Here is a 26,867-nt window from a genome sequence, read left to right as displayed (position 1 = left end):
TAATAGGTCGACCTTCAGGCAGGACATCAACCTTAAACAATTAAACAAAGATTAAGTTTAAATCAATGTATTTGCATGTATTTGAATGGCCCAGTCAAAGTCCATGTAAAATCTAAAATTGTAGTTCAGACACTCCATTCAGTCTGAATTTGAGCTATCTAGCAGGAAAAAAAAGTTAAATTCAGTTTCTAGATGTGCAAAAGCGGGTAGAGACGAATCCTAAAAGACTTGCATCCATTTACATTGTCTAGACTTATGACTTTTGTAAAATACATTGAAATGTTATACTGTTACTGCTCCCCATGTAATGAAATATTTAAATTTTTAACTGTGACAGTTTGGAGCCGTTCCTCTACGGCCTGCATGCGCTCTTCAAAGGAGATTTCCGCATCACGTCGCCCAGGGACGAGTGGGTGTTTGCAGACATGGACCTGCTGAATCGAGTTGTGGCGCCAGGAGTCCGAATGTCCCTCAAACTGCATCAGGTAACGTCACTGAAAACAAAAAAAAAACAACTAATTACGTTTGGGTATTTTTTCGTCACTGGTGTTAAACTGTTGCTTTTTTTTTTTTTCCCTGTAGGATCATTTTACGTCTCCAGATGAGTACGAGGATCCGATGGTTCTGTATGATGCAATCACTGGCAACGAAGAAAAGATGCTGATTTCCCATGAAGGTGACCCGGTGTGGCGCAGCGCCATCCTGGCCAACATGCCGTCACTGCTGGCACTGCGACACATCATGGATGACGGCAGCGACGAGTACAAGATCATCATGCTCAACAAGAGATTCCTCAGCTTCAGAGTCATCAAGGTCTTTGTTGTGTAGAAATGTCCAATTTTTAGTTTCGTTACTGTTTTTAACAAATCTGTAATGTTTCTAACTAAACATTAATTAAACATATATTTATAATCTGTAAAAGTATAGAATTGGACTTGGGCATTTCTAGGTTTGGAAAAAGCAAAGTGTGGGAAAATTATTTTATTACCAGACTGTATATGTCCCAATGTATAAAAGTGTTTTCCTTCTGTAATTTCTTCCCTTTTTGTTTCTGAAGTTCTTTCCTTCTTGTGTTCTGTCTTTGAGTTGTTGCTTCTTTCTTTTATTATGTCTGTCTTGGCGTCTTTGTGTCCTAGCTCCATTTCTTCCCCGTTCGTTCCCCTCTTCCCTCTTTGTATCCTTCCTTCTGCTTTTCAGGTTCTTCTTTTTGCACATTACGTTAAAGTAGTAAAAGCTAATCCGCTATTAAATATTTACAGTGGATTTCTAAGAATGTAGTATTTTAGAGGTGAACGTAGAGGTCTGGTAACTCTGGGAGGTTGAGTGTTGAAACATATGAAATTTATTTTGAAAAAATATCTAAGAACTGTAGATTCCGGACGTTTTAAAATATGAAAAATGATCTTTTTTTTCCAACTTTGTGCCCGTAGGTGAACAGAGAATGTGTGCGTGGGCTGTGGGCCGGCCAACAGCAGGAGCTGGTTTTCCTGCGTAACCGTAACCCAGAGCGAGGGAGCATTCAGAACGCCAAACAAGCCCTGAGGAACATGATCAACTCCTCCTGCGATCAGCCCATCGGTTACCCGATATACGTGTCCCCGCTCACCACCTCATACGCCGGGGGTCACGGCCAGCTCCGGTCGGTATGGGGCGGCCCGGTCAGCCCACACAATATCTACACATGGCTCATCAGCAGCTGGGATCGGTATGTGTGTGTGTTTTTTTTTTTTTTTTTGTTTTTGTTTTTTTTTTCAGTTGGCGCTTTCAGTGTAGACTCTGATCTTTTTGTGACTGCAACGCGTCTCCCTGCAGGTTGCAGAAAGGCTGCGGCGCCGGCTGTAACAGTGGCGGAAACATCGAGGATTCAGACTGCGGAGGAGGCTCCACTTCCATCTCCACTAACCCAGCCATTCACACCACGCAGAGTACGCCAGCCTCCGGCCTGCCCCAGCCGCACATCACCACTGTCCAGCCCTCCATGGGTAGAGACCTTTTGCTTATTTCATATCATTTAAAAAAGGAATCTGGTTACTTATTAAAACGGAGATCAAAGCTGTTGCGTTTTCATGTTTTCTTCCATATTTAAGAAGTAGAGATGCACCAATATTGAAATATTAAAAATCTCCTTTTCAGATCAGGGTCTTGGTGACAGTGTGGCCAATCCATGGGGGCAGATCTAGTCAGTCTAATTCTATGATTTGTGCTCTAAGTGACGTCATGTTTTAATATTTATTTGCACTTTCTGGACCATTTGAAAGATTTCTTGCCATTTATTTTTCCATGTTTGACAACAGTGGTCAACTTTTTTTTTTTCAGTTTCATTATTATTTTACATTAGCTGTCAATGCTCCTAATTGCACTGACTGAACAACATTAAAGTTGTGTTGTTTTTACATGTTTGACCAAGCTTGTGAAGCTTTTGGTGTATTTAACTGCTGCACTGGTGCAGAGTTGTAATTTAGTACTTTTATGTCAGTGCTCATAAAAAAGAAAAAGGAAAAGTTTTAAGTCCATTCTGCATTGTTTTTCTGTTTCGGATCAGCCGATATTAAACCTCAGATATCGGTATTGGTAGCGCAAGTGAAAAAAGTGGATCGGTGCGTGAATATTACGGAGCCATTTTAAGGCTGGTCTTGCGTTTCAGGTACAGACAACTCTGCAGGCCCAACCCAGAGCTGGCCCCACCATCCCCAGCCTCTCCCATTGGCTCTGCTCAGCCAATCGGAGAGCAGGATGGAGGCTGGCCTGCTGTCCTCTCTGCAGCGGACGTCCTCCATCCAGGGGCTCCTGGGCCAGCAGCTCTCCAGCTCCCAGCTCTCCTTCAGCAGCTCCATGGTTCCGCCGCCTCTGCCCGCCCCGGAGCGCTTCTGCCCGGCAGCCCTGCTGGAGAACTCGGGCCACAGGTTGAGCCACAGGAGCGGCCTGCACTACGAGAGCCACTTTGGCAAGTGGAGCTTTTCAGGCAGGAAGGGCTTTAACGGGCCGGCCGCCGTGGAGATGGAAGGAGGGCCGGTACAGACGATACGCACACAGGTAGGCAGACTGCTGGTCACGCCATGTTTGTTTGCTCTGAGCTTCAGTACAATGGAAAACTAAAGACACTATACAAAACCTGTTATCATGTGTAGCCTCCCAAGTTTTGAAAGTCTGATCATTTTTTGATCTTGCAGTGTGAACCAGGCATTAGATTTCTAACTACTAACTTTTTCACTTGATTTCCATCACAGTATACACACAGTTTGTGATTTCCTTCTGGTACGATTTCAGCTGTGAAAAAAAAAAAAGAATCATATTTTTATATTAGGCTTCATGGAAAGATGGCTGTGATTTCCTTGCTTCTGTAGATGGTAGTTAAAAATCCCCAAAGCACTGGTATTAGAATGCCACATCATGTGAAAGAGGAGAGATTTTCCTAAGTTTTTAATGCAGGATTAAAAGTGGTAAAGTAGTTGTGGAATACAGGAGCTCAGCTGAGCAGCAGAGTGGGTGAAGTTACCAGTTTTAGGTGGAGAAAAAAGGCCAAAAATATTTGCAGCACAGAAACTGTTATTTTTATAAAGCCTGAATCGTTACAGTCAAACTCTGTCCCACCTTTGATTGGAGTTTCTCACTGAGGTTATTAGTCTACAAGTGTCTGTATGATTTGAAAGCTTCCCACTAAAATTTTTAAAGGATTGTTTTTTTTTATTATTATTTTAGAAAAAGTAGAATGTTTTAAAAGGTATAAATATGCAAAATCTTGTCTGGTTGAAGGACAAAGAGACTTTAAAAGGTATGAAGAGCTGCATGTTTGACAGTATTTGCACCATCTGGGATCACGTGGCTCATTAAGGAGGATGACTCAACATCTGCAGCTTGTTCACTGTTAATCTTTCTCTTTGCCTTTTCGGTCAGGGAAAACACTTTAATTAGACTTTCCTTTGTAGCTTCTTTTTTGCTAATTATTTATTATTATCTCTCAGCCTCCTCCTCCTTCAGCGCCACTGCAGGAGGCCGGTATCACACACGACCCGCTCGGAGCCACTCAGACGCTGGACCCGACTCTGCTGGGTTTAGGTGGCTACGGCTGTATTTGAAGCTCCCGCTTCAAAAGAGGAATCCACAGAGCTGCCTTTACTTGATCAACTCCGCTGACTTTTGCACTGGCGACATTTTCTACGACGAAAGCACACCGTGGGACCCAGTCCGCCCCACCCTGACCAGACGCATTCCAGCCGCTTCGGGACTCATTCCATCGATCCCCGCCTGAATCTGGTAGCAAAAACGTCCCTCCGCAGCCGGAGCGGCTAAGCGCGCAGCAGACCGCGGAGTGAATTTAGCCAACTTCACAGGTCAGGTTTCATCATGAGATCTGATCTACCTTTTTTTTTTTTTTTTTTTTTTTGTCTCTACGGACAACCTTTGGGTTGTAACAGAAGTGACAGGCCAAAAAGGCCAGTGCAATTAAAAGGGATATTTTGCTTCAGGAGTGCTTATTTTTCTATACCAGAGAAAAGAATCTAGCGTCTGACTGTCTTTTACTCGACAGATGCAGTGACAAGTGTTTCTTTTTCATCAGTTTAAAAAAAGAAAGAGAGATCAGTAGGTTACTGTACCTGACGTGTGGAAACCATGAAAAGCCTTGTTTAGTTTTCCCGCCGTTACTGCATCCTAACTGAACCTGCGGCCGAGCGTCGATATCTGACGGAGCGTATTGACAAACTTCAGGAGCCTCCGCGGTGCCTCCCTCCACCGCACGCCGCGTGGAAACAAAAATAACACCCAGTCCTCTGAGGAGCATGGCCAGATCAGCAGTTAACAAAGACATCCTCCTTCACCCAGACCGACGGGCGGTGCGCCAACGGCTAGTTTACAGATTATTTAGGCCTGTAAGAAGTCCTGAATTGAAAGGCGGAGATGTGGAAGACGGAATGGGCCAAACGGAGGCTCCTCTGTCTGAAAAGCATGGGGCTTAAAAACCCATGAACTGGGGGTTAGAAATGTCAAACCTTTTTGTTTCAGTGGGTTGTATGTCCTTTCTTTATTTTTGTTTTTGTTTGTTTGTTTTTTTTACTTGAAGAATCCCAAGTTCCTCAGTGATTAAAAACACACTGAGTTTGTTTTTTGTTTGATAAACGATCGATAAAAGCCTGACTGGTTAGATCCAGCCGGCTGTCTGCTCTCCAGATAGCAGGGATTCATGCTGCTCAGTGTGGGGAGCAGCGCTTCCTCTCCCGTTACTGTACTACTGCTTCTGTGTCCCCTGCTACTACTAATGTACCCACTACTACTGCTGTTTCCTTCGCAGGTAAATCCAGCGTTTTAGTTGGAACTTTACACCGCGGAATAAATGGTAAAAGCAAAGGCGAAATATTTATTTGATTAAACGTCTTACTGATTATCTTTTATGAGCGGGGCTGTCTATGTGGTGTGCTGATGTATTTTCCTTCTGTCAATTGCATCCTCTCTCCCATCAGTTTGTCTAAAAACGTATCATCGATACCAAGAGTTTTGTTTAAAGGGATAGTTTGCATATTTGAAGTGGGATTTCGGAAGCACTTTTGACCAGTGTGTATCTTATTTTGAGACTAATCAGAGTTTTCAACTCGCTTGTCAATGTTAATTTTAACTGCACATAAAATATGTTTTTCTAGCCTCTGACTTCAGTGGTCAGTAATTATTTACATCGAGATTAAAGGCAACATTGCAGTATTTTTATTTATTTAAAATGGGAACAAAATGATTACTGGGTTAACATTTTAAACTGGCTTTAGCATCTAATGTAGCAAAAACCAGTTAGCCCAGTCTGTGTGTACATTCTAGAGAAAATAGATCTTTCACACTTAGATTTCTACAAGGCTGCTTAGATTTTCAGACCCAATATGTATTTAAGACAAATTTGCAGTTATACATTCAGTCTTCCTCTGATCCCTTTAAGTCTTGCTCTCTCTCGCTTTCCCGCAGCCCGAGAGAATAAATTGTCATGTGTCAACATATCGCAGCTTCTTGCACCTCTGCACTTAAGTGCTAATTTCTTATTCATTTTTAGTCGTATTCACTCAATAACCACCTCTACACTGAAGAGTGTAGTTGTTGAGCTTTGATCATGATCGAGAATCGTCCGATTCCATTCACCTTTTTTTTTTTTTTTTGTGCATCTCCGACTTCTTTAGGTTATATCGGATCATTCCTCCGAGTATCGGGGAGGTTTTAATGGAGAAACCAAACTCAGAAAAAGGTCTAAAGAAATAAATAAATCTCACTTTAAATCTGGTCAAGAACAAGCATTCTTTTTTTTTTTTTTTGTGGATCATTGTTCAAAAGGTGATTTGGATTACTCTCTCAAAGTTTGTGAAACATGTTGGGACTGAAATCAAGTTTCCTGCTGATGTTTTCATGTTGAGCGTCTGTTACCTTCCTCATTACAGAGGAGAGTTTAATCTACTGTCCATCAGTGCTTCACACAAAACCATTTCCAAATAAACAAATCGTCTCTTTAAGCTCTGTAGCGTGACTGGAAATATTCCTGAGAACTCAAATTTAGCTTTTCTCCTTTCCACTTGTTTTTTTGTTTCTTTTTTTTACCGCTGTGAAAATCTGCGAGTTTTAATGAGTTGCAGGTAAACATGAAACAAAACACAGAAACTGGCAGCCCGTTCAGATGTTCTCCTCCCCGCCGCAGCGCCCAGCTGTCGGCTCTCTGCGGTGTTCGTAACGTTGTGCCATAGCATTAATTGCCAGATCCTGGTTTGCTCACAAATTAATTTCTCTACGATTTTTTATTTTATTTTTATTTTCCTCTGTGGGACACTTGAAAGAAGACAAGCATTCTCAGGATTTAACATTTTGGGGGGGGGGAAAAATTAAGAGGGATTTAAGATCTTTATTATTATTTGAGTCGGGTGGCTTGAATTAGGCTCTGGTCGAAAAATGGATATTTGACACTTAAAATTAAAAATAGGGTTTTAAAGTAAAGGTCACTTAATGTGTGGGTTGGGAACTGGGTCACACTGGTGTCACAATTCTTCATGGTGTTTGAGAAATCGCTCTCTTCGCTGTCGTCTTTGCTCCACTTTAAGCTCCTTACAGATTTTTTTTATTTTTAATCTTTTGAGCAGCCCTGAGAATTTTTGTAAATTTGCTGCAAGGAACCTTGTACAGCATCTCTCCCAGGACTTGGTAACAACACCCTCAACTCAGGAATTACAGACTTGTCGATCAGTGCTGTTTTTTTTTTTTTTAAATATAATTTGCATCCAAAGCAACGGGGAATTTTTTCTCTTTTTTTTTTCTTCTTTTTTCTTTGTTGGGAGAAGGGAAAGCACAAGCTAACAGGCAGACCTGGGTGTCCAAAAGGGATTTCTGAATCTCTAGATCTATGTACAGCATGTTTGCTATATGAATATATATTTAAAATATAAATCTATTTTATTATTGGGTTTTTTGGTTTTTCTTCATCAAAGACACTATGTGCGGAAGGGTGAGACTCTGGATTTTACTCAACCTGAAGAGCTGAAATGTGCAGTTTGGGAAGAATCACTTATTACTTCTTTTGCACAAGATTTCATCGTCCATCATCCCAGTTTTTGATTTTAGACATTTTTGGGAAGGTGGCCTTTTATTTAAGAACTTTAAGTCAATGTTCTGTACAGTTTTTTATGTGATTTTTTTTTCTCTTCTATTTAAATTAAAGTTTTTGTCTTTCTTTGCAAACTTGTTGGTCGGAGTGATTTATTTTTCTTTTTTTCTGAAGTGCTGTTTTAATCTTGGATACCTTGGCTTTTTGTCAGTTTAAATTTGTTATGGATTGGAAATTAGTTGCCTTTTAACTGTATTAGCAGCCTGTGAACTTCTTCAAAAATCAAGTATGTTTCGTTATCAGATGGACTAAGAATCACCTGAGAGACGAGACTAAGAATCAGGTATTTGTGATGGAGAAAAAAAAGCTTGAAATGAAAAATGGTTTTTCATTTAAACCATTTTCAGTGGCCTTTGCTTCATATTTGGGTTTGAAAAACATAATAGTTTATAATCAGATAATGGAAAAAAAAAAGACCAGATGATCCTGACGCTGAACATAAATTAAATGCCAGTTTAAAAAACTTTTGATTTAACAACAGACATTGCAAATTAGAGTGATGTGAAGCTCCCTTCCATTAACAAACATCCTGCTGCAACGGCAGCCGACTAAGAGATGCTAATTTAGTGAAAACTGGTGCAGTCGAGTCCAGAGGCGATGAAAAGCACGAACACTAAATGCTTTTCAAGGTCTTCCGACTGAAGAAAAGGTTTGAATTAAGGGAGAAACACAATTTTTGCAAATTTATCAAAAAAATACGCTGATAAAATTCTAAAAAAAAAAAAAAAAAAAAAAAACATACTGCAAAACATGTACATGAGCTTCAAAAGATAAAGGGAATAAAACATTATTAAGCTGAAACCCTGCACTCATAAAGAACATGAGACGATGGCATCCAGCTTACATTCAACAGAGACCCACGGTTGCTTCTGTAGGCAGGCGGAAGAAACAAAAAAAAAAAAAAGCGTGTACAGTTTATTTTGATAGTTGAAAAACTGAAACATTTTTCATTTAAAAAATTCTTGTAATGGAAAACCCTGAAGGAGAGATGCAGCTCAACATTTTTTTAATTAGGTTTATATCTGGTTATAATCATTTAGCTTTGAAGGCAAATGGGAAAAAAAAGAACTCTGAAGCTAAAAGAATAAACTATCAGAACTTGGATATTTTTTTAATTTCACAATATTTCTGGCAGTACAGCCGGGAGAAGAGCAGAAGCAAAGCTGAACAAGTCCTTCATTTTAATACCTGATGCTGGGACTTCAGACAAAGGAGCGCTTCATCAGGGATGGAGTGTAGCGTATCTCGTTGTAACACTCCTCTTCCTCCGCCTTCCTGTCCCTCCTCCTCCTCCTGCTCCTCCCGTCCTGCCCCGTGCGATGCAGCCACAGGATGATGGCCAGCAGAGCCAGCAGCACCAAAGCCATCACCAGAGTGAGCAGCACGCCTGGCAGGACGCCCGGGGGGCCGCCTGGAGCCGCTGCGGTGCACAAAACGGCTCCGATCAGAAACGGCTCGAGCAAACCTAAAGAGGCGTGGCGGTGGTGAAACGGACCCTCGCTGTTGTAAATGGCCAAGTTGATGTAGCAGTTTTCCGTTCCCAGGACGTTGGTGGCCGAGCAGCGATACAAGCCGGACGTCTGAGACGACACGTTGACAATCTGGACTGAGCCTGACAGCTCACCTGAGAGATGAGAGACGCAGGGAAGACACTGAAAAGAGGACAGGAATTGTAATAACATGTTTTGATGTGGAAATGGATTGAAAACTCTTAATCTAATGAATAGGGCTGTTATTGAAAGAGTTGCATGGCTGACAATGCAACGATTTAGCTGGATACACAATAAATACAGGTGAAATCAGATGTTTACATCCTTTTTTTTTTTCTCCCTGAGGTTAAGTGAGCCTAAACCGTAATGCTTTATTTGAAGAGGTGTGCAGAAGACTGACATGACGCTGTCATCAACATGAAGGAGTCTTCATGAATGTTGTGATGATGAAGTGTTCATAATGACACTTTTAATCCAAAACCGGCATTGTTACTGGACTTTCAATGCAAGTTTTAATGAAAATTTGCATTAAAAGTGTCATTATGTACCAAATGACATTTCATGACAACAGTGAAACATTCATGAAGACTCCTTCATGTTCGTGACAGTGTCATGTCAGTCTTGTGAATACCCCTTCAAACAAAGTGTTACACATTTTCTATTTCTTTTTTTCTTATAAATAAATGTAAATTCAGACGTGTGCATATATTTATTTAGCATTTGCTTTCTGCATAAGTCTAATTAAAGTTTTCGATGTCCTTAGACAAATAGTTTGATGTAATTTTCAGCTCTGCCCACAAATTTTCAATATGATTACGATCAGGGCTTTGTAATTGATAGCCACTAAAACCATTGAGTTTGTTGAGGAAAGCCCTTTGGTAACTGCTTGGATACCCATTTGTGTTCCATATCTTTTCATTGGATTCATTGGGTATTGATACTCTTATCAGCCGCAGCCCAGATCTTCAAAAAATCTTTTTTGCTTTTTCTTTCATGGGGTTCATTTGTACATTTCACATCAAAATATGTTTATCTTGTATAACAGATAATGGTGGAAGCAGATGATCCAGACCTCTGGTGACCAACGTTTGTCTTTCCAGATATATTGGGAGGTTTAACTTTTCAGTGATGTCACACAAAGACGCAAAGTGTTTTAGGTCTTGTCTCCATTTAACTGAAATGTTGTGTAATTAATCAGACGCTTACATCATCATCTGAGTTTCACAAATTGCTTAAAGGCGTGGTAATGTTGGTGTACGTCACCTTTTATAAATACAGCCCCTATTTAGTGGTTTCATGTTGTACATTCACGGTATGGAGTCGTACGTAAATGTCTAGAATCCTTGTGAGGATGCGCACGCAGTCTCACAGAGGAACAGTTTCTACTTTTTATACAAACAGCTTCATCAGAATAGTTTCGTCGTTTTCAAATAAGCAAATTGACAATCCAAGATTGATTTTGTGTGGTGTGGATTTTTTTTTTGCCACTTTTTTTTTTTCTTACCACAAGAGTAGGATACTGACCCTCCATGTTGATTGGAAGTGAAATTTCCTCGGGGTTCACTTTCTCCCAGCGGATTTCTGGGGTGGGGACGCCCTCTTCCACGGAGCAGGACAGCCTCACGCTTCCGCCCACGTCACTCGCTCCGTCCCACTCGCACACAGGCAGCGAAGGTGGCTCTGCAAGCATCATCCCACGGGTTCAGAGTAACTATATTGGGTTATGCATTCAAATTGCGCCATCACGTCTGACTTCAAGAAATGCAAACAGGAAGGTTTGGAAGTGGCACAGTTAAAGTCTGAGCTAAAAATCCAATTAAGAGGTTGAAGCCTGACAGGACGCTCTAGCTTGAAACCCGTCTAATGTGTTTGATTTTAAAGAAGATTTTGTTGCATCTTTCAGTAATAAATAAATAAATAAATAAATAATTGGGTTTTGGGGGCAGTTCTAATTTCACGCCAGACCAGGCTTCTTTGAATGCTTTTCCCATTAATAAATGAAAGTCATTTAAATTTTGCATTTTGTGTTTAGTTAGCTTATCTTTCTTTAATATTTAAATTGCCTTAATTTAAATATTAAATTAGACAAGTAGTCTAATTAAATAGCCCTTTAAATATGACCAAAAAGCACAAACCTGTATGAGAGCAAATAAATAAATACCTTTTTTTTTATCCAAATGAAAAATGACAATTTTGTCGATAAACAATATCGAAATTACAATAAAGACAATAAATAAATAAATAATTTTTTTTAAATCAAATGAAACAGGCAACAAGTGAGCCACCTACCCAGCACGCTGACCAGCAGCTCTCCCACGCCAGGGTCCGCCGTGTCTGGCGGGTTGTTGACCATGCAGCGATAAATCCCGCCGTCCGAGACTCGTGTTTCATTTAGCATGATGTCTGCACTGAATGGAAGGCCTGCAGTTTGTTTACATGACAGAATAAAAATGTATTTGTCTTTAGCTTGTAGCTAAAATGCGTAGAAGGCAGCGTGAAGAAGAAGAAGAAGCTGGTTTCACATGTACCTGTAAAATCCACTCGGCCAATCAGGGAGGGGTTCTTAATCACCTGACCGTGGTCATACACGATCACCTGAAACGGGAGGAATTTCAGAAAAGCGTCTTCTTTGTTGTAACTACAACTGACCTCGTTTCTCGGTGTTTCTTACACATTTCCCCTCAAAAATGCTCTAGATTTTATCATATCAACCGCAAACCGGCAGAAACCCGCAGCTCGCTTAGATGTTTCTCATAAATCCAGCTTTTCTGAGAGTGAATTGAACTTCAGTTGAATATTGGTGACAAATAGAGAGAACTGTGTAAAAAGGCGGGCCCAGAAAATACATTTTCAGGACTATATGGCAGGAAGAAAAAAAAAAAAAGTGAAAAATCACTGCATTGGTAAAGCAAGGTGGTGGCTGCATCATGCTATGGGGAAAATGGACTTTTACATCAAATCTCTTTAACATACCTTGAAGCTTGTGGTTGTAATGTGTCAAAATCTGACAGTATGCGAGGGACATGGATGCTTTTGTCAGGCCGTGTGCGGTTTTTTTTTTGTGTTACACATGGAAGATGCCAACCTGCACTGGGCTCCCTGGGCTGGAGGACGGAGCCAGAGTCCAGATCACATTAAGTCTGGAGAAGTCAGAGGAGGTGAAAAAGGAGCAGGGCAGGAGGACGGAATCGCCTCGAACCGCCTCCAGGCTGGATTCCCTCATGGTTACCCTGAGAGCAGCTGGAAACGGGACAAACCACACAAACTTAAAACTTATTTCCACGTTTCCATCCCGTTTCTGTCTCGTCGGTTTGCTTTGAACTTCTCCAGTTGTCCCGTTGAGACCAGTCGTCCCCACCCACCCACACACACACACACACACACACACTTTTCACTTCATTACTGCGATAATGAACCTCCTCTGTCGTCCCCGGGCCTTTTGTGTGAGCGACAGAGGGAGGGCGACTCGGCGTGCGGATCAGCTGTTAATTACACTCGACAGTTTTGATGGCGAGCCAAACTAATCACAGACAAAGTGGAACAACAGGCCGCTTCACTGGGAAAACAAAACGTCGATTCACAGCATTGTTTTTGAAAAATAGATCACTGGGCTTTCAAAATGTCGCTCTACAGAGACACTGTCTTTATCTGGAATAAAGACAGTGAACTACCATCTGAATTTGGTTTTGAAACCTTATCGGAACAAGACATTCTGTGCGAATCGTTTCATTTCCAGAAAAACTGATTAAATTAAGTTCTAACCTTAACAAAATATGTTGGTATCCTATGTCATTAAAAAAAGCTGAAACTGTCTAATATATATATATTTTTTTTTTAAATAGCTACTGCAGCCTATCTGTCTACAGCCTTCAGAAGTAAAAAATTTCTTATATTTGTTTCGAAGCAACAAACAGGATGACTCACCGTTCTGCAAAGCTGCAAAACACACAAGCAAAGTCCAGAGAATCCACCTTACAGGAGAAGCCATGATGGACAGGGAAGGCAGAAAGGCAGAGCTTTCTCACTGCCCACAAACTAGTGGCACAAATTAGGACAACAAATGAGCATGCATGATTAATCAGCTGAGCGACCCCTCCTCCCTTTGTCCTCTCTCCTCTTTCCCTCTCTGACTGCAAAAAAAAAAAAAAAAAAAACCTGCAATGGAGTTGTCAGGTGAACGACTAAGGAGCTGTCACAATTAACCGCTTAAACCCCAAACGGACCGCAGCGGTTCCTTTGAGATTCAACCCAGCAGGAATTCACTCAGCTGCTCCAGGTCGAGTGATTCTGTAGAGCCACGGCGAGAACGTTCTCCACCGTCAGCGGCTCAGAAACAGGAGCAGCTCCAGGATGTTTTTACATGTAAAATGAAAATAAACAATTATGATTTACATGGTGAGACAAAGACTCCAGATCAGCCCAAATACTGCAAGACATGAACAAAAAAAAAAAGGCTTCTGCAGTTTTGCAAATGAATGCAATTGAATTCAACAGATGCTTTAGAGATTAAAACTATTCACTTATCAGTTAAGCTCAATTGATGGTTGAGAAAAGAAAGGGACTTTACATACAGACCAAGTTCTTTACGTATCAAGGAAATCCTGGATGGAAATAAAAGTCTGTTGTGGATTACAACACACTGCCAAAATTACTTTTTTTTTTACATATTAACAAAAAGTGCAGCACTCCAGTCCTTTTTCAACCCAGGCTTCACCTTTGTTTCCTGAAGCCAAATTAATTGTGGGATGGAAAATGAATTAAGACAGAGTTCAGTCAGTAATAAATAAGATCAGCATTTTAAAATCTGGATATTTTTTGTATTTTCTCAGATTATCTTTAACATTTAAATTTTGTGAATTATCTGCAACAATTAAGTTGTAAAATTAAATCTGACTTTAAACTCCATACTCTACCTTATTACATAAAACTAAGTGCTGTTAACTTTGATTTTTTATTTTTTTTTCCCAACTACAACAATCAGATTTTGTGGAAAAAAAATAAATATTTTTCTCTCTGTTGAGAACCAAATTTAGATATATCTGGGGAAAAAAAAAAAAAAAACAGTATCTATAGCTTTTCATTGTGCAGCAGTCGTGTACGGATTCAAGGCAGTGAAAGATCTGAGGCTGTCAGTGGCGTAAAGAAATATTCAAAGACAAGTTCCCGACACCGCCAAGTGAGCCGTGCGATGATAAGGAGATCCTCGGGTTCTGACCTGTGGGCTAAACAGAATGCAGTCGGAGCCGATCCATCCTTTTGATGGATTTACATAAAATCTGTTTGTGACTCACATGAGTTGATCCGCCGCAAAGTTTCCCTGTGATCATCCAAAAATGTTAAGCCCACAACAAAACGTCGCGAGTGAGCCTCACAGTGATGCCACGAGGAGGGGGGGGGGGGAGTTAAAGCCAGTCAGCGTGTCAGGATTAATAAGCCTCATATAGCAGCATTAATTAATCAGCTTCATGCATGCAGGAATGCTGAGCACTAGCATGCGGCTACACCTGTTTGTGCTTTACTGTGAAGCAGGGGTCTCAAACTCCAGGCCTCGAGGGCCGCAGTCCTGCAGTTTTTAGATGTGCCACAGGTACAAACACTGGAATGAAATGGCTTAATGACCTCATCCTTGTGTAGATCAGTTTTCCAGAGCCTTAATGACCTAATTATTCTGTTCAGGTGGTGCAGCAGAGGCACATCTAAAAGTTGCAGGACTGCGGCCCTCGAGGACTGGAGTTTGAGACCCCTGCTCTAGGAGGTACAGTAGAGCAGCATGTGCCCTTTTCAGCTTTTCTGACTTGACCTTTGAGTTACGTTCTCGCCTCTGACAGCAGCTATTATGTTTTCTCTCTCTCGGTTTGTCTGGAGTCTCCCGCTTTTCCTTCTCTTCCAAGATCACCGTGTTGCCATGGTGCCAAGAAGAAAGGCAGTTTGCTAGTCGCTGCCTGGTTGTCTTCATGGCGTCTATGAAAGCAAAAAGATCGCCGTAGTTTGTCCTGAAGTCATCCGTTCCGCTTTTTAACACCATTGTCTTGTGAATAGTGGTTAAAGTTGACAACATTTAACAACTATTACGTCACCTGCCTGCACTTAAGTGAACTTAAGTGACCTCCTCCCATTCTTAGTCGACTTAATATGATGTGGGGGAATCTGTTACAGATACAGCAGCTGTCAGTTCTTCTGGGAAGGCCTTCCACAAGACCAGTGCAGTTTTTCCCACAGCAATCTCGCTTATCAATGTCTTTATAGACCCGGTTTGTGCATTCAGACAGTTATGTTCAAGCAAACAGGGTCGTCCACTCACTGTTTCCACAATGTCCAAAGTACCTTAAAGTAACACCAGCTTCTTTCACTGGAACTAAAGTTTGGAGGTCTGCAGCCATAAACTCTGTTATTGTTATAATACAATAACAGCTGAATATTTAGTAGGAAGGAAATCAAAGAGTTTGTGTTCAACGATTGGAGAACCTGATCAATGATCTGTAGGGATAACCCAAAACTGTTGGCAGACACGTGCAGAGGGGGGGCAAAGGGGGCTTGAGCCCCTGCCCCTTTTATCCTTGATGCCCCTAGTGCCCTTTTTGAGTTTTTTTTTATTTATTTATTTTTAATCTGTATGTCAGAAGGCCTGTTTGTGCCTCAGTCTCAGTCTTATAATTCTAGGTCTCAGAGGTGCTAACATCAAACTATTATATAGAGTTAACCCCTTTGAGCTTTTTGGATCTATAAATCAGTCTCCAAGTTATTCTAGAGGTTAAATAGATATTATTAGGGCTTAATTAGTAAAATGGCAGTAAATTAGCTTATTTCATAACTTCATAACCTTTGACCTACTCTCCTCTGGTCTGTTTAACAGCTACAGTCTCAGCTCAGCTCAGCCCTCCAGGACTGTCAGCTGCAGAAACAGCAACTTTATACCTGTTGGGGAAAATATACACTACATTTGCTTTGCATTGTCCCCACATGATGGCAATGGTATAGTAGGACGTAATTAGATTCTTGATTAATATGGGTTGTTGCTATGTTGTTGTACAGAGTTTTTGTTCAATGTGCCCCATTTTTAAATTTGAGCCCCTGCCCCTCCAGAGGTCTCTGCACGGCCCTGACTGTTGGAGATACAGCGCATTTACTTTGTCACCTAATTGAGACAGTATCTGAAATGTCTTGTTGACTGGACATGGCAACAGAGCAGAATGTGAAGTAAAAATGTGGAGATTTTTCAGCATTCAAAGTTTTACCAACAGGGTTAAAACGAGCAACCAGTGCGTAGCAAGGCTCAGCTCTACCATGAACTACTACTAGTATCCCAGTACTATTGTCCACAGAGAAGAGTTTTTTTTTTTTTACCATTGTCTGTTGGGATAGAGTAGAATACTGTAAGAAAGAAGTACTGAAATGTTAAAACACACCTTTCTAGTCACTGGATTGACTTTATTCTCTAGGTTAGATGTTATTACTTCAGACATACACACGTGAAGCTTTGCAGTAAATAACTGTTGTTTGATAGCAGCTTTCCAGACTGATGGCACTCTCTTCACTCAGCTTCACGAGGCAATCGCCTGAAACGGTTTTTAAGTACCAACTGTGCCTTTAAGAGGTATTTCTTTATATGGGTCATATTGCCTACGGTCACTATAGAAAGGGGAGGCACACAAGCACCAGATAGAAAACGATAAAATGAAATGGTCTTCTATAACTTGGTTTCTTTTTTCTCTGGTAGTAGGAAGTTGGCACCCTACTTGCCCCACATCCACGCCATGCAACACTGATACAAAAAGCAGCACACACCAAGTATTGAATGCAAAAGGATGCATACGTTTTCATTTTCTGAGACTGTATTTTGTTTGCCATGACCTATAACCTATAATTGTCAAAATTAAAACTGAACAATTGTTGAAATGTATGACTTTGTCTTGAAATAAATTTACTTTTCAATAACCCTTAAAAATGAACCTGTAACCGGACATTTAAAACGACGACTTCATCTTTGTGAACCAAATCAAAAGAGTCTGTGCAGAAGGTCAGAATCTCCCAATTTATTCCTTTGCTGTTATGAACAACATCCAGCACCGGGTTTGTGCGTTTTAGCTGCAAGATCAACAAAATGTTTGACACTACAGAACAAAATGGAGAGAAATTGGTAAAATATTTCCGTGTCTCTTATCCCTCAGAGCTAGACGAGCTTGTCATTTCTATGGTGAGGTCTTTAAGGAACTTGGTTACTTTAACCAAACAGTTCAACACCATATACATAAATATACAACACCGTGTGTTTCCACAGTGATTATTATTATACACACCCCGTAGTTTTAACCCACAGAAAAAGCATAAAGTATTCCAACTGTATGTGTATGGCCACTGAATGCAGGTGTGTGTGTGTGTGTAAATTTGGCCCGTTTATCTGTCAATTTCATTTTATATTTTACCATGTTCACTGTGACACATAACAGTTTGCAGAAATACACACACCCACTGGTTTTAGGGTTAATATGCTAAGTGGATAGACATGTAACATTTGTTTTTGTAAAATATTCTCTGTATTTTAGCGACATAAAGTCTTTTTTCCAGGATTCCTAAAGCCTAATTCCGGTCTCTCGTAGGATGGGGCCAAAATAAATAAAAATAGTGAAAGAGAGTGACAGGAAGGAAAGCTAGGAGAGACAGTGAAATGGACAGACAGGAAATCGGAGTGAGTTCTGCCTCTTCCCCTGTCGGGCTAAGTGGGAGTGACCTTATGGCAGGCCAGCCAGTCACACGAGGCTCCGGGCCAACCAGAGCTCCTCAGTGTGAGCTCTGCGCCCGCTGCCGCCGCTCTGTGGCGGTTCAGTCTGATCACAACAGCATGGTGACCGGTTTCTCCAGGAGCTTCCTGAACTCTGCTAGCCACTGCGCTCCGACTGCTCCGTCCACCACCCGGTGGTCGCAGCTCAGCGTTACCGACATCATGCTGGACACGTCGAACCTGCGAAACCGCCAGGGCGACCGGGGTTAGCTTTGCATTATAAGCATTTTGTTCGTTTTTATCAAAGCAGCTGTTGCCATGACACCCACCCCTTCTCGTTGTCAGCGGGCATCAGACGTTTCTCGGAGCCTCCCACAGCGAGGATGCAGGCCTGAGGCGGGTTGATGATCGCCGAGAAGTTTTTGATACCGAACATCCCCAAGTTGGAGATTGTGAATGTTCCTCCCTAAAAGACGTAACATTAATAAATGTTAGTTAATGAATGAATGGATATGATTAGAACATGAGATTCCAGCTGATAAGGCGATGCACCTGGAACTCGTGAGGCTGCAGTTTGCCCTCCCTGGCTTTGGCTGCGAGAGCCGCCACATCAGAGCAGATGGCGGCGAGGCCTTTGATGTGGGCGTTGAAAACGATGGGCGTGATGAGACCGCTGGCGGTGCTCACTGCCACACTCACATCCACCACGTGATTCCTGGAGAAAAGCAGTCAATAGTGACGTAATCGATGTGTTTCTGAGCCAGAAAAGCATCAGAGTGCCCTCTGCTGGCTCAAATATGAAGCTGCAAATTCTAACTTGCTTATAGATTTATTAAGGTTGAGGAGTTTGGTGGATAAAACATTTATTTGGAAATGCACGCACAGGGAAGTTACTAAGGGATTTGTTATGCATGTTAAAACACATTAGCTCTGTGCCCCACCCTTAAAAATCTTCTCTTAAAAATGATCACAGAAATTCATGAATGTACTTTTCCAAATATTGTCATAATCATTCATGAATTTCCTTTATTTAAATACCTGTACCATCCAATTTATACATATTAGAAAATGTTGGATGTGGAAATGTTGGCAGCCTTTTGAAAATCTCAAGAGAGAATGATCGATTCTGTATTCTCTTGAAATTATTTCTGCAATGTTAGCTGTGCTAATCTCTAGTATGAGAGGTTTAGGAATGTTTAGAATCTTCAACTTTTAGCATTAGGAACAGGAAAAGCCTGTTCAAGTATAAATGATAGAATTCTTAATTTAATCATTTAAATTAAGAAAGAAAGAAAACAAAATTGTAAATGCTTTTCTTATATTACGGTTCTTAAAAGATTATTTTGGATTAAATAATCCAAAAGTGGTACTTAAAAAAAAAAAAGAAAAAAGGGACAATTCAGTCCTCAGAAATATACTTAATTTTAAAGTGTCACTTTTCTGTTTGACAAACTGTAGACAACAGTTCAATTTCAGGGTTAATGTCCTTAATGGAAGAATTAACCTTTGACTTTCTGCTCTTAGGAGGGTGACAGTTTGCTTTGTTGCGTCGCTATTTGGTAATTTAGTTAACTAAAACAACAGACGGCTAAAATGGGAATTCAATTCAATTACATTTAAGTAATGACAATGCCAACATCTGAACGAAAATTAACTCTTGTTTCTACTTACTGCCGTATGACTGTGTCCATCCAGGAGGAGTTGCACTCAGGAACCTTGAGGCAGGCCAGAGCGCTGGCTTTGATGATAAAATCATTCACACTGAGCTTGATATTCTGGGCTTTCACTTCCTGCAGAGCGGGGACAGCATGTTCACTTGCTCATTTCAACAGTAATTTAACGTGTTGCATAAAAAATAAAAAAAATAAAAAGTACCTCGCATGACTGCTTAGAAGCTGCACTAACCTCATTGAGCTCTTTTCGAAGTTCAAGCACTTGGTCCATGTTAACATCTACAGAGAGATAATAGTGCGGGATGGTTTGCTTGGACTGCATCAGTCTCTGAGCGATGACCTGGAGGACAGACAGATATACGCACTTCAGCTCTGATCCATAATTCATCACAGAGAGACGTAAGAGGTGTGCATATCCAGTCTGGGCTGATAAATGTAGTTGCCTGCCTGTAAGGCAAAATGTGGAAGCGCAGGTCACAGATAACAAAGTATCGCTGTGAAACCTCCTCAGGGTGTTTACTTCAAAGCTCTGAACGCAGCCGATGGAGAAGGAGGCCGTCCTAAAGCCCGGCTGCCGGCAGAGCGGAAAGTCATCACGGAGGGAGTAGAAGTCAGGTGTTGGCTCTCACCTTGCGGATGTTGCTGATGGGGATGTCTGTGAAGGTGCCAGCTGGAGCAGCCGGAGCTGCAGCGGCTGCAGGAGCGGCTCCGACAGCGGCGGGACTGGGAGCAGCAGCTGCAGTCTGCCAGAGGAAAGGATTTAATCAGCAGAAAAACATTAAGGCACGAACAGTTTAATCACTTAAAAGATAAATAAATAAAGAATAGCAAATAAAAACAGGTTAGATACCAAAATCTAACCTGAAAAACCAAAGCGAAATTGGATGTTGACTTTTTGACCACCCCTGACTGGTTTAAAATCCAATCTTTCTTTCCATCACTGAACGCTTTACTGCATAACCAGGAGGGTAAAATAGACAGAGGGAGCAGAAAAGGTGTAAAAACTGTATTTTCAGTAATATGTTTGGAGTCTGTAGAGGCTGCGGGAGAGAGCGAAACGTTACGCTTAAGGCATGCCTGAACAAATTACAGTAAACGTAATTTGATTCCAATTTTTGAAGCCATGTTTCAACTCGAAATTTATTTGGTGAAAACCTAAATGAGTCCAAATGTTTTTCTGTCATTTTTATAGCTTCCGCTTTGTTGTGGTGCTTTCCTCGCATACATACGTTCCAGTGACTTTGGGACATTTTATTTAGATTCTCAATCGAAATAAACTGAGAATCACAGTTCTTATGTGAATCCATTTCTTGTCATATACCACAAGAATAGCACTTCCAATGCCTTTAGATTTGAAAACAATTCCAGGACTTTGTTGTCACCCCAGAGCAACAGCTTACAGATCCCTGCTTGATTTTGATTAATTGATTTTTTATTTATTCAGTTAGTCATCAATAATTTGGGGATATACAGACTGATGTTTTATCAAAGCCAGCTACAATTAATGGTAATTTAAGTTGATAAAGTTTGTTTGAAATCTAAGCACCAATTTTGTTTATCTTTGTAAATAATAATCAACCTTGTTTCATTCCTACTGCTCTATGATGTCACCTCGACTCCTGATTAAATTATTGGCCATTCTTTTTCATTATTATTTATATACTATAGATATTAAGAAAAAAATTTGAATCAACTACACTCGTCAAATAAAGCTTTACAAAAGGCAGAGAAAAAATTCTTTAAACAAACAAAGCTGGCCTTCACTCACAGGAGCAACCTTTGGTGGAACAAAGCTTTCAATATCTTTCCTGGTAATGCGTCCATCAGGACCAGATCCTGAATGAAAACAAAATAAAAGTACCATGATTACATTGTTCTTTGTAATAACATCAAAGTTGCCCACAGTTAGCTCGGTTAGCCTCGGTTACCTACCGCTGACCTGTGCCAGGTCAATTCCTTTCTCAGCAGCAAGCTTCTTGGCCAGTGGACTGGCAAACACGCGGCCTTTCCTGGGTGCTGCTGGGGCGGCGGCAGCTGCTGGAGCAGCACTGGGAACTGGAGCCTGCAACAAACATCCAGAAACAAAACCTGATATTAGTCAGTTTCTGCAGCAATCTGGATAAGACCTCTCATGATGCCGTATAAAAAAAACAAAAAAAAAACTTTTGTGAATAAAAGTAAGAAACCCCAACCAGAAACAGAGCACATGATCACTGGTCAGATTTCTCAGCAATCTGATCAGTACTAAAAATACCTCTGAGAAAGAGGGGCAAAAAATGCTTTGAAGAAAAATGCAGAAGTGGACTATTGGACATAATGAAAATTATACAATAAAAAAAGTAAATATCAGTCGGCATCCTCACTACGTTAACGCTCATCAATCTACTTTCAATTACACATTGGCTCAACTTGACAAAAACACTTTGTATCACAGAGAAACCTGGGTTTGTTTTAATGCATTGATCAGAAAGGTGGGTGATGTAGTAAAATACCAAAATAAAACAAGACTCTGATTTCAAGTGTGCTCTGTCTCATAGTGGATGGCCTAATAAGAAACCTAATTTTTGTTATAAGGTAAACAACAACATCATCATCAAGGTAGAGTTAGTGTATATTCTACCTATTTAACAACTGATGGGTCTGAACAGTGCAAAAAACAGCTATGGACAGATTCCTGTTTTGATAGGACCTGTTGATCATTTGACTCAAAGCAGATTCTCTTATGTTTCCAGGTATTCATAACTTTCTCTACGAAGATGCAGAATGTTATTCTCTTGCTTAATTAACTTAGTGCTTTGCTCTCACATCGCCAACCCCTAATTAACCTATATAACTGAAATGTGTTGATTTTTATCCACGTGTAAACACAGTGAGAAGAAACTTTATGAATGTCCCACCGTGACAGGAGTGGGAGCGGGAGCAGGAGGTGGCATGGACACGTCTCCCACCCCGGTCTCTACGTAATCCTTGAAGGCACCGATGTCACTTTCTTTCTCTACGATGATGCAGAGCGGCGCTCCCAGAGGAACATCCCGAGTTCCCTCTGATATCAGGATTTTAGCCAGATATCCCTCCTCCTGCACCTCGAAGCCTGCGCAGAAACAGGAGATGTTAATTTTCATGCAATTTGAAAAAAAAACATCTGGAGGATGTTTTTTTTTCTCATCCTACAGATGGAAAAAAACATTTTGTTTAATACATCTGTACAAATCAACCCAACCCACCATTCAGGTTTGATTCCTACTCCATTTGGACCTACCAATAGTTGCCTTGTCAGTTTCGATCTCAGCCAGTAAATCTCCTTCGCTCAACTTTTCTCCAACCTTCTTCTCCCAGCGCTGCACTGTTCCCATTGTCATGGTGGGAGAGAGTGCAGGAAGTGCAATCTGTAGTAGACAACAGCCAAAGGGTTAGAGAGCACAAATTCAGAGCCTTGTAATCGGTCAGAAAAAACTTCCTGTCCCTTCAATAGTCCCATTTTGCCACATAACAACCGCAAATTTTAATGTATTTCATTTGTTACACAAACACCAAGCAGTGAAAGTATAAAGTTGAAAGAAAGCAATAATAAAAAAAAAAAGAGTAGCATCCCAAAAGCTTGTCAAACTGTAAAGTTTATTTTTGTACGGCTTCTTGCCACTCTTCCATAAAAGCCAGAGTTATGGAGGGCATGAATAAAAACTCAAATGCTTAATTTGAGACGCCCTCCCACCTAAGCTGTGCATTTCTGCGGCTCCTCCAGAGCTTTAATGGGGTTCTCAGCTGCTTCTCATTTGAAGTTGCAGTTTTTCCCATTTACAGATTCTTTGTGACACATTCAAACCTTGGGATGTTTTACAACCAAAAAATGCTTAAGACTTCAACAACTTTCTTCCTGTACCGTCTACTGTGCTTCTCTGTCTGTATTTATCTGTATCTGAAGGCAACTGGACAATAAAAAATAAAGACATTCCAATGCCACAAGTAGCATGAATACTTTTTCACTGAAGCGTGAGTCACATACAGAGAATCCACCCTTATAACTCTTCAGCTGACACAAGCTGTGACTGTAAACAGAAGTTTCACGTCACTTTCACCCTCTTATTAGTGCACACCTGATGGTATTTGATGTTAGAGTACACCTACCTTCATGTGTGGGGGGTAAGAGCTGCCTGGTGCTGCAGGAGGCGGAGCCGTGGCAGGTGAAAGGGGAGGAGGAGGAGGAGCAGAAGCTGCAGATGAAGGAGCAGCACCAGCAGATTTAACAGACTCCAATGTTACGTCCTTAAATGCTGGAATGAGCTCTGGGCTGGAGGAGAAAATTTGCACAGACATTTCATTTAGATCCTCATTTGGTCATTTTCTGAATGAGAAGAAAGTTTGCCATGAATCGATATAAATACAGAGCACTGACTTGTCAACTGTGATGCAGATTACTGATCCAACATTGACGTCTCTGGTGCCTTCAGGGACCAGGATCTTTGCTAGATAGCACTCCTCCAGCATCTCAAAGCCCACAGTGGCTTTATCTGTCTCTACCTGCAAAGGTGGTTAAATAAAAAGTGAAGTATGTAGTATACTTTTGGATTGTATTGAAATGTTTTTTGCTTTTTTTACATTTATATACAATAAGACAGCAGCTAACCTCAGCTATAAGGTCCCCCTCACTGATTTTATCCCCTTCCTTCTTCTCCCAGCGAGCGATTGTTCCCGTCTGCATGGTGGGCGAGAGAGCAGGAAGCTCCACCTGATGAACGACAAGAAAGAACAGGGAAGTCATCTAAAGGAATACACATAAAAAACCCATCATGTTATAATAATCTCATCATAGAGGATTTGTAAATAATGTCAGCTGTTGTGAGCAGAGTTGCAGCGTCATCATCGCCTCATTTGACTGTTCAATAAAATGGCCCACATGTCCGATTTCATCACATCTGCAGACTTTACGGTGGCTACTCGGGTCAAGTGACATCTGATAGCAGAGATAAGAAAGAGCTGCCAGCTGCGAAGCCGACAGGAGAGAGTGGGAGATTTCCCAAAATAAACCTACATTACACTAAAGAGAAAATAAATGATTTATTTAATAGAAAATCTGAATGTTGAAAAGCAGAACAGGAACACCTGAAAATGTCTGGAATATTAAAATATCTTTATAACATATTAATTAAGAAAAGGACAGATATTGACTGCTCTTTCACATTAAAGAATTTGAAAATAAATTGAATGAAACAGTTATTTTTTTCTAAATCAAGATTTTATTCTAAGTCAGAATAGATTCACCCAAGTACTGATGCTTAAAAACATTTTCTGTAAAAGTATTAAATCAAATCCCTGCTAATTAATCTGAATTCTTTCTGAACAGCAGACTTTTTAAAAACACCGATTCTTCTGGCACTGCATTTAGATAAAAAGTAGGTTACTTTTGACATAAAGTGACACTGAATAGTGGAATAAAAACATCAGAAACTCACAGAATAATGTAAATGTTTCCATACGCAAAATATTTATAAAAATATTTATTACAAAAAAGCTATGATTTATGTAAATGGCCAGCATCGGAGCTAAATACAGGTCCTTAAAAAAAAAGCCTGTAACAGATTAAAAAAGCCTTAAGGTTCAAACTCCAGCAGGACAACAATGCAAAACATAGTTTCAAACCTACATGGTTGAAATCAAAGCAATTTGTCGTTTGTTTTTTTTTTTTGGAACGGCCCAATCAAAGGAAATGGATGAGGACTATACTTACTATACTTAACAGAAAATCAATCCAGCTCATCATTCTGAAGTTGAATGATGAGTTTCACTATGAAACTCATCATTCATGCAGTGTTTCATAGTGAAACATGATGGTAGCAGCCTCATGCTGTGGGGATGTTTTTTTCCTCTGTTTTGTTTTGTTTTTCAGCGGGGATGCTGGTCAGTTTACATTAGAACATGAATGAAGCTAAATGCATACCAGTTGTGGAAGTAAATCCACGCCACAGTTTGTACATTATTTATAACCAAAATTGAAATCTGCATATCATTTTTCTTCTTCACTACTATATGAACTTGCGTTGATCTGTCAAAAACATTGATGTTATGTGATGTTAAGAATAATAATAAAAAAAGAAGCTAACATGGGGTTTGAATACTTTGGCAAGGCGCTGTACGTCCCACTTTTAAGGTCAGAGTTTATCGTTTTAACAAACAAACACAACGTATTACAAAGTTTAAACTCTCGTGCCGACATAATGCTGCGTCAACTTGATGGTTTCAAATCCAGCTATTACAAAGAAACGCCGCGTCACGACTCGTACAGGTGTGACAGCTCTCCGCTGCTAGCTGCTACCGTGAGCCTCGGTGCTATAGCAACCGATCAGGTAACCTTACCTTCTGGTGAGGAGGGAGACTGTAGAAGCGGCTGCTCTGAAAGCCACCAGCCAGCTGAGGACACCGCAGGAGAGTCGTTCTGTGACCGAAACTCGAACCTAGGGAAACGACTCGGGAGCCCGCTCCGCAGTGGAGCCGCCTCAGACAGCCGGTGACGGGCACAGACCGAGAGCCGAGCCTGGAAGGCCCCGCCGGGAGGGCACGGGCACAGGAGAACCCGGCGGACGGTCTGAGCCGGAGAATTAAACGAATCATTTCGCAGCGCTTGAAATACTACACAGGGATGTTAGATAATGTATTTGCCTCACATCGGCATCAGAAACTAGCTGGCACCGAGTTAGTCTGTGCCCGGACTCCTTCCTCCTCACTTTCTAATGACCTCCTCCAGTCCAAAACACAACGCTTTACGGCTGTGGTTGACTGCAGCTTACGACAACGTCTTTAGAGGAGGTGTCGTAAATGTCGGTCACCAAAGTTTAGTCTTGCAATAATCTCCAAAGCTTGAAAATGAAGGTAGAATTCAAAACACAGTAATTGAAAAAATAATATTCACAACACGTTTGTGTTGTGAATATTACACACAATATAATATTGTGTGTAATATAATACACACAATATTATGTGTGTATAAATACACACATAATTTATATGTGTGTATACACATATAATAGTAAATAGTACATTTATTGAATAGTTTTCAATAAACTATTGAAAAGCTGTAGTTAGTTTACTGCAATACCACTAGGAGGCACATGGTGGCAGTAAACATGGCATACCCATAGAACAAAACAGCACAACCTAAAAATGTTCTCTTTCAGCTTAATTATTCACTACTTTGTCATGTTCCGTCACATAAAATCCCAATAAAATACATTGAAAGTTGCTGTAACGTAAAATAAATTAAAATGGAACTACATGGAGGAATTCATCTGATGCATTTTCTCTGATCAATTTTAGTTACTCAACTTTAGTTTACTCTCTCCTACACATGGACTGACTGAAGCATAATGCAAATA

General features: G+C 40.7%; 3 protein-coding genes across 6 annotated transcripts in view; 1 reads left to right on the top strand and 2 right to left on the bottom strand.

The window, feature by feature from the left end:
• LOC116728319 (pecanex-like protein 3) overlaps window positions 1-7,692 on the top strand; it is a 43,290-nt gene extending 35,598 nt beyond the window's left edge. For all 3 annotated transcript variants that reach the window (XM_032576347.1, XM_032576348.1, XM_032576346.1), the window contains exons 31-36: window positions 338-485; window positions 583-813; window positions 1,431-1,705; window positions 1,813-1,982; window positions 2,645-3,033; window positions 3,963-7,692. In XM_032576347.1, coding sequence (XP_032432238.1) covers window positions 338-485; window positions 583-813; window positions 1,431-1,705; window positions 1,813-1,982; window positions 2,645-3,033; window positions 3,963-4,076 — 1,327 coding nt within the window. In that variant the 3' untranslated portion in view covers window positions 4,077-7,692. The remainder of the gene's footprint in view (window positions 1-337; window positions 486-582; window positions 814-1,430; window positions 1,706-1,812; window positions 1,983-2,644; window positions 3,034-3,962) is intronic.
• LOC116728320 (immunoglobulin superfamily member 11) lies at window positions 404-13,246 on the bottom strand. 2 transcript variants are annotated; one of them, XM_032576350.1, is made up of 8 exons: window positions 13,033-13,246; window positions 12,194-12,348; window positions 11,637-11,703; window positions 11,398-11,529; window positions 10,633-10,788; window positions 9,114-9,242; window positions 8,807-9,038; window positions 404-494 (listed from the first exon to the last, which is right to left on the bottom strand). In XM_032576350.1, exons 1-7 carry the CDS (start codon window positions 13,094-13,096, stop codon window positions 8,821-8,823), a joined length of 921 nt encoding a protein of 306 aa, XP_032432241.1. In that variant the 5' UTR covers window positions 13,097-13,246; the 3' UTR covers window positions 404-494; window positions 8,807-8,820. The 2 variants fall into 2 exon arrangements, with proteins under 2 accessions (XP_032432241.1, XP_032432240.1); XM_032576349.1 differs by having other exon boundaries at window positions 8,807-9,242.
• Window positions 13,247-17,121: 3,875 nt separating this feature from the next.
• Window positions 17,122-26,267, bottom strand: dlat (dihydrolipoamide S-acetyltransferase (E2 component of pyruvate dehydrogenase complex)). The gene is made up of 14 exons (XM_032576711.1): window positions 25,852-26,267; window positions 24,125-24,226; window positions 23,894-24,018; window positions 23,626-23,788; window positions 22,760-22,886; window positions 22,398-22,591; window positions 21,433-21,562; window positions 21,269-21,336; window positions 20,130-20,243; window positions 19,733-19,840; window positions 19,499-19,617; window positions 18,380-18,542; window positions 18,157-18,293; window positions 17,122-18,067 (listed from the first exon to the last, which is right to left on the bottom strand). The coding sequence occupies exons 1-14, from the start codon at window positions 26,104-26,106 to the stop codon at window positions 17,938-17,940; spliced, it is 1,935 nt and encodes a 644-aa protein (XP_032432602.1). The 5' UTR covers window positions 26,107-26,267; the 3' UTR covers window positions 17,122-17,937.
• Between the last annotated feature and the right edge of the window lie 600 nt (window positions 26,268-26,867).

The sequence above is a fragment of the Xiphophorus hellerii genome, chromosome 11 (assembly GCF_003331165.1).
Source record: "Xiphophorus hellerii strain 12219 chromosome 11, Xiphophorus_hellerii-4.1, whole genome shotgun sequence".
Lineage (NCBI taxonomy): Eukaryota > Metazoa > Chordata > Actinopteri > Cyprinodontiformes > Poeciliidae > Xiphophorus > Xiphophorus hellerii.
This window is presented reverse-complemented; position numbering and strand designations above follow the sequence as displayed.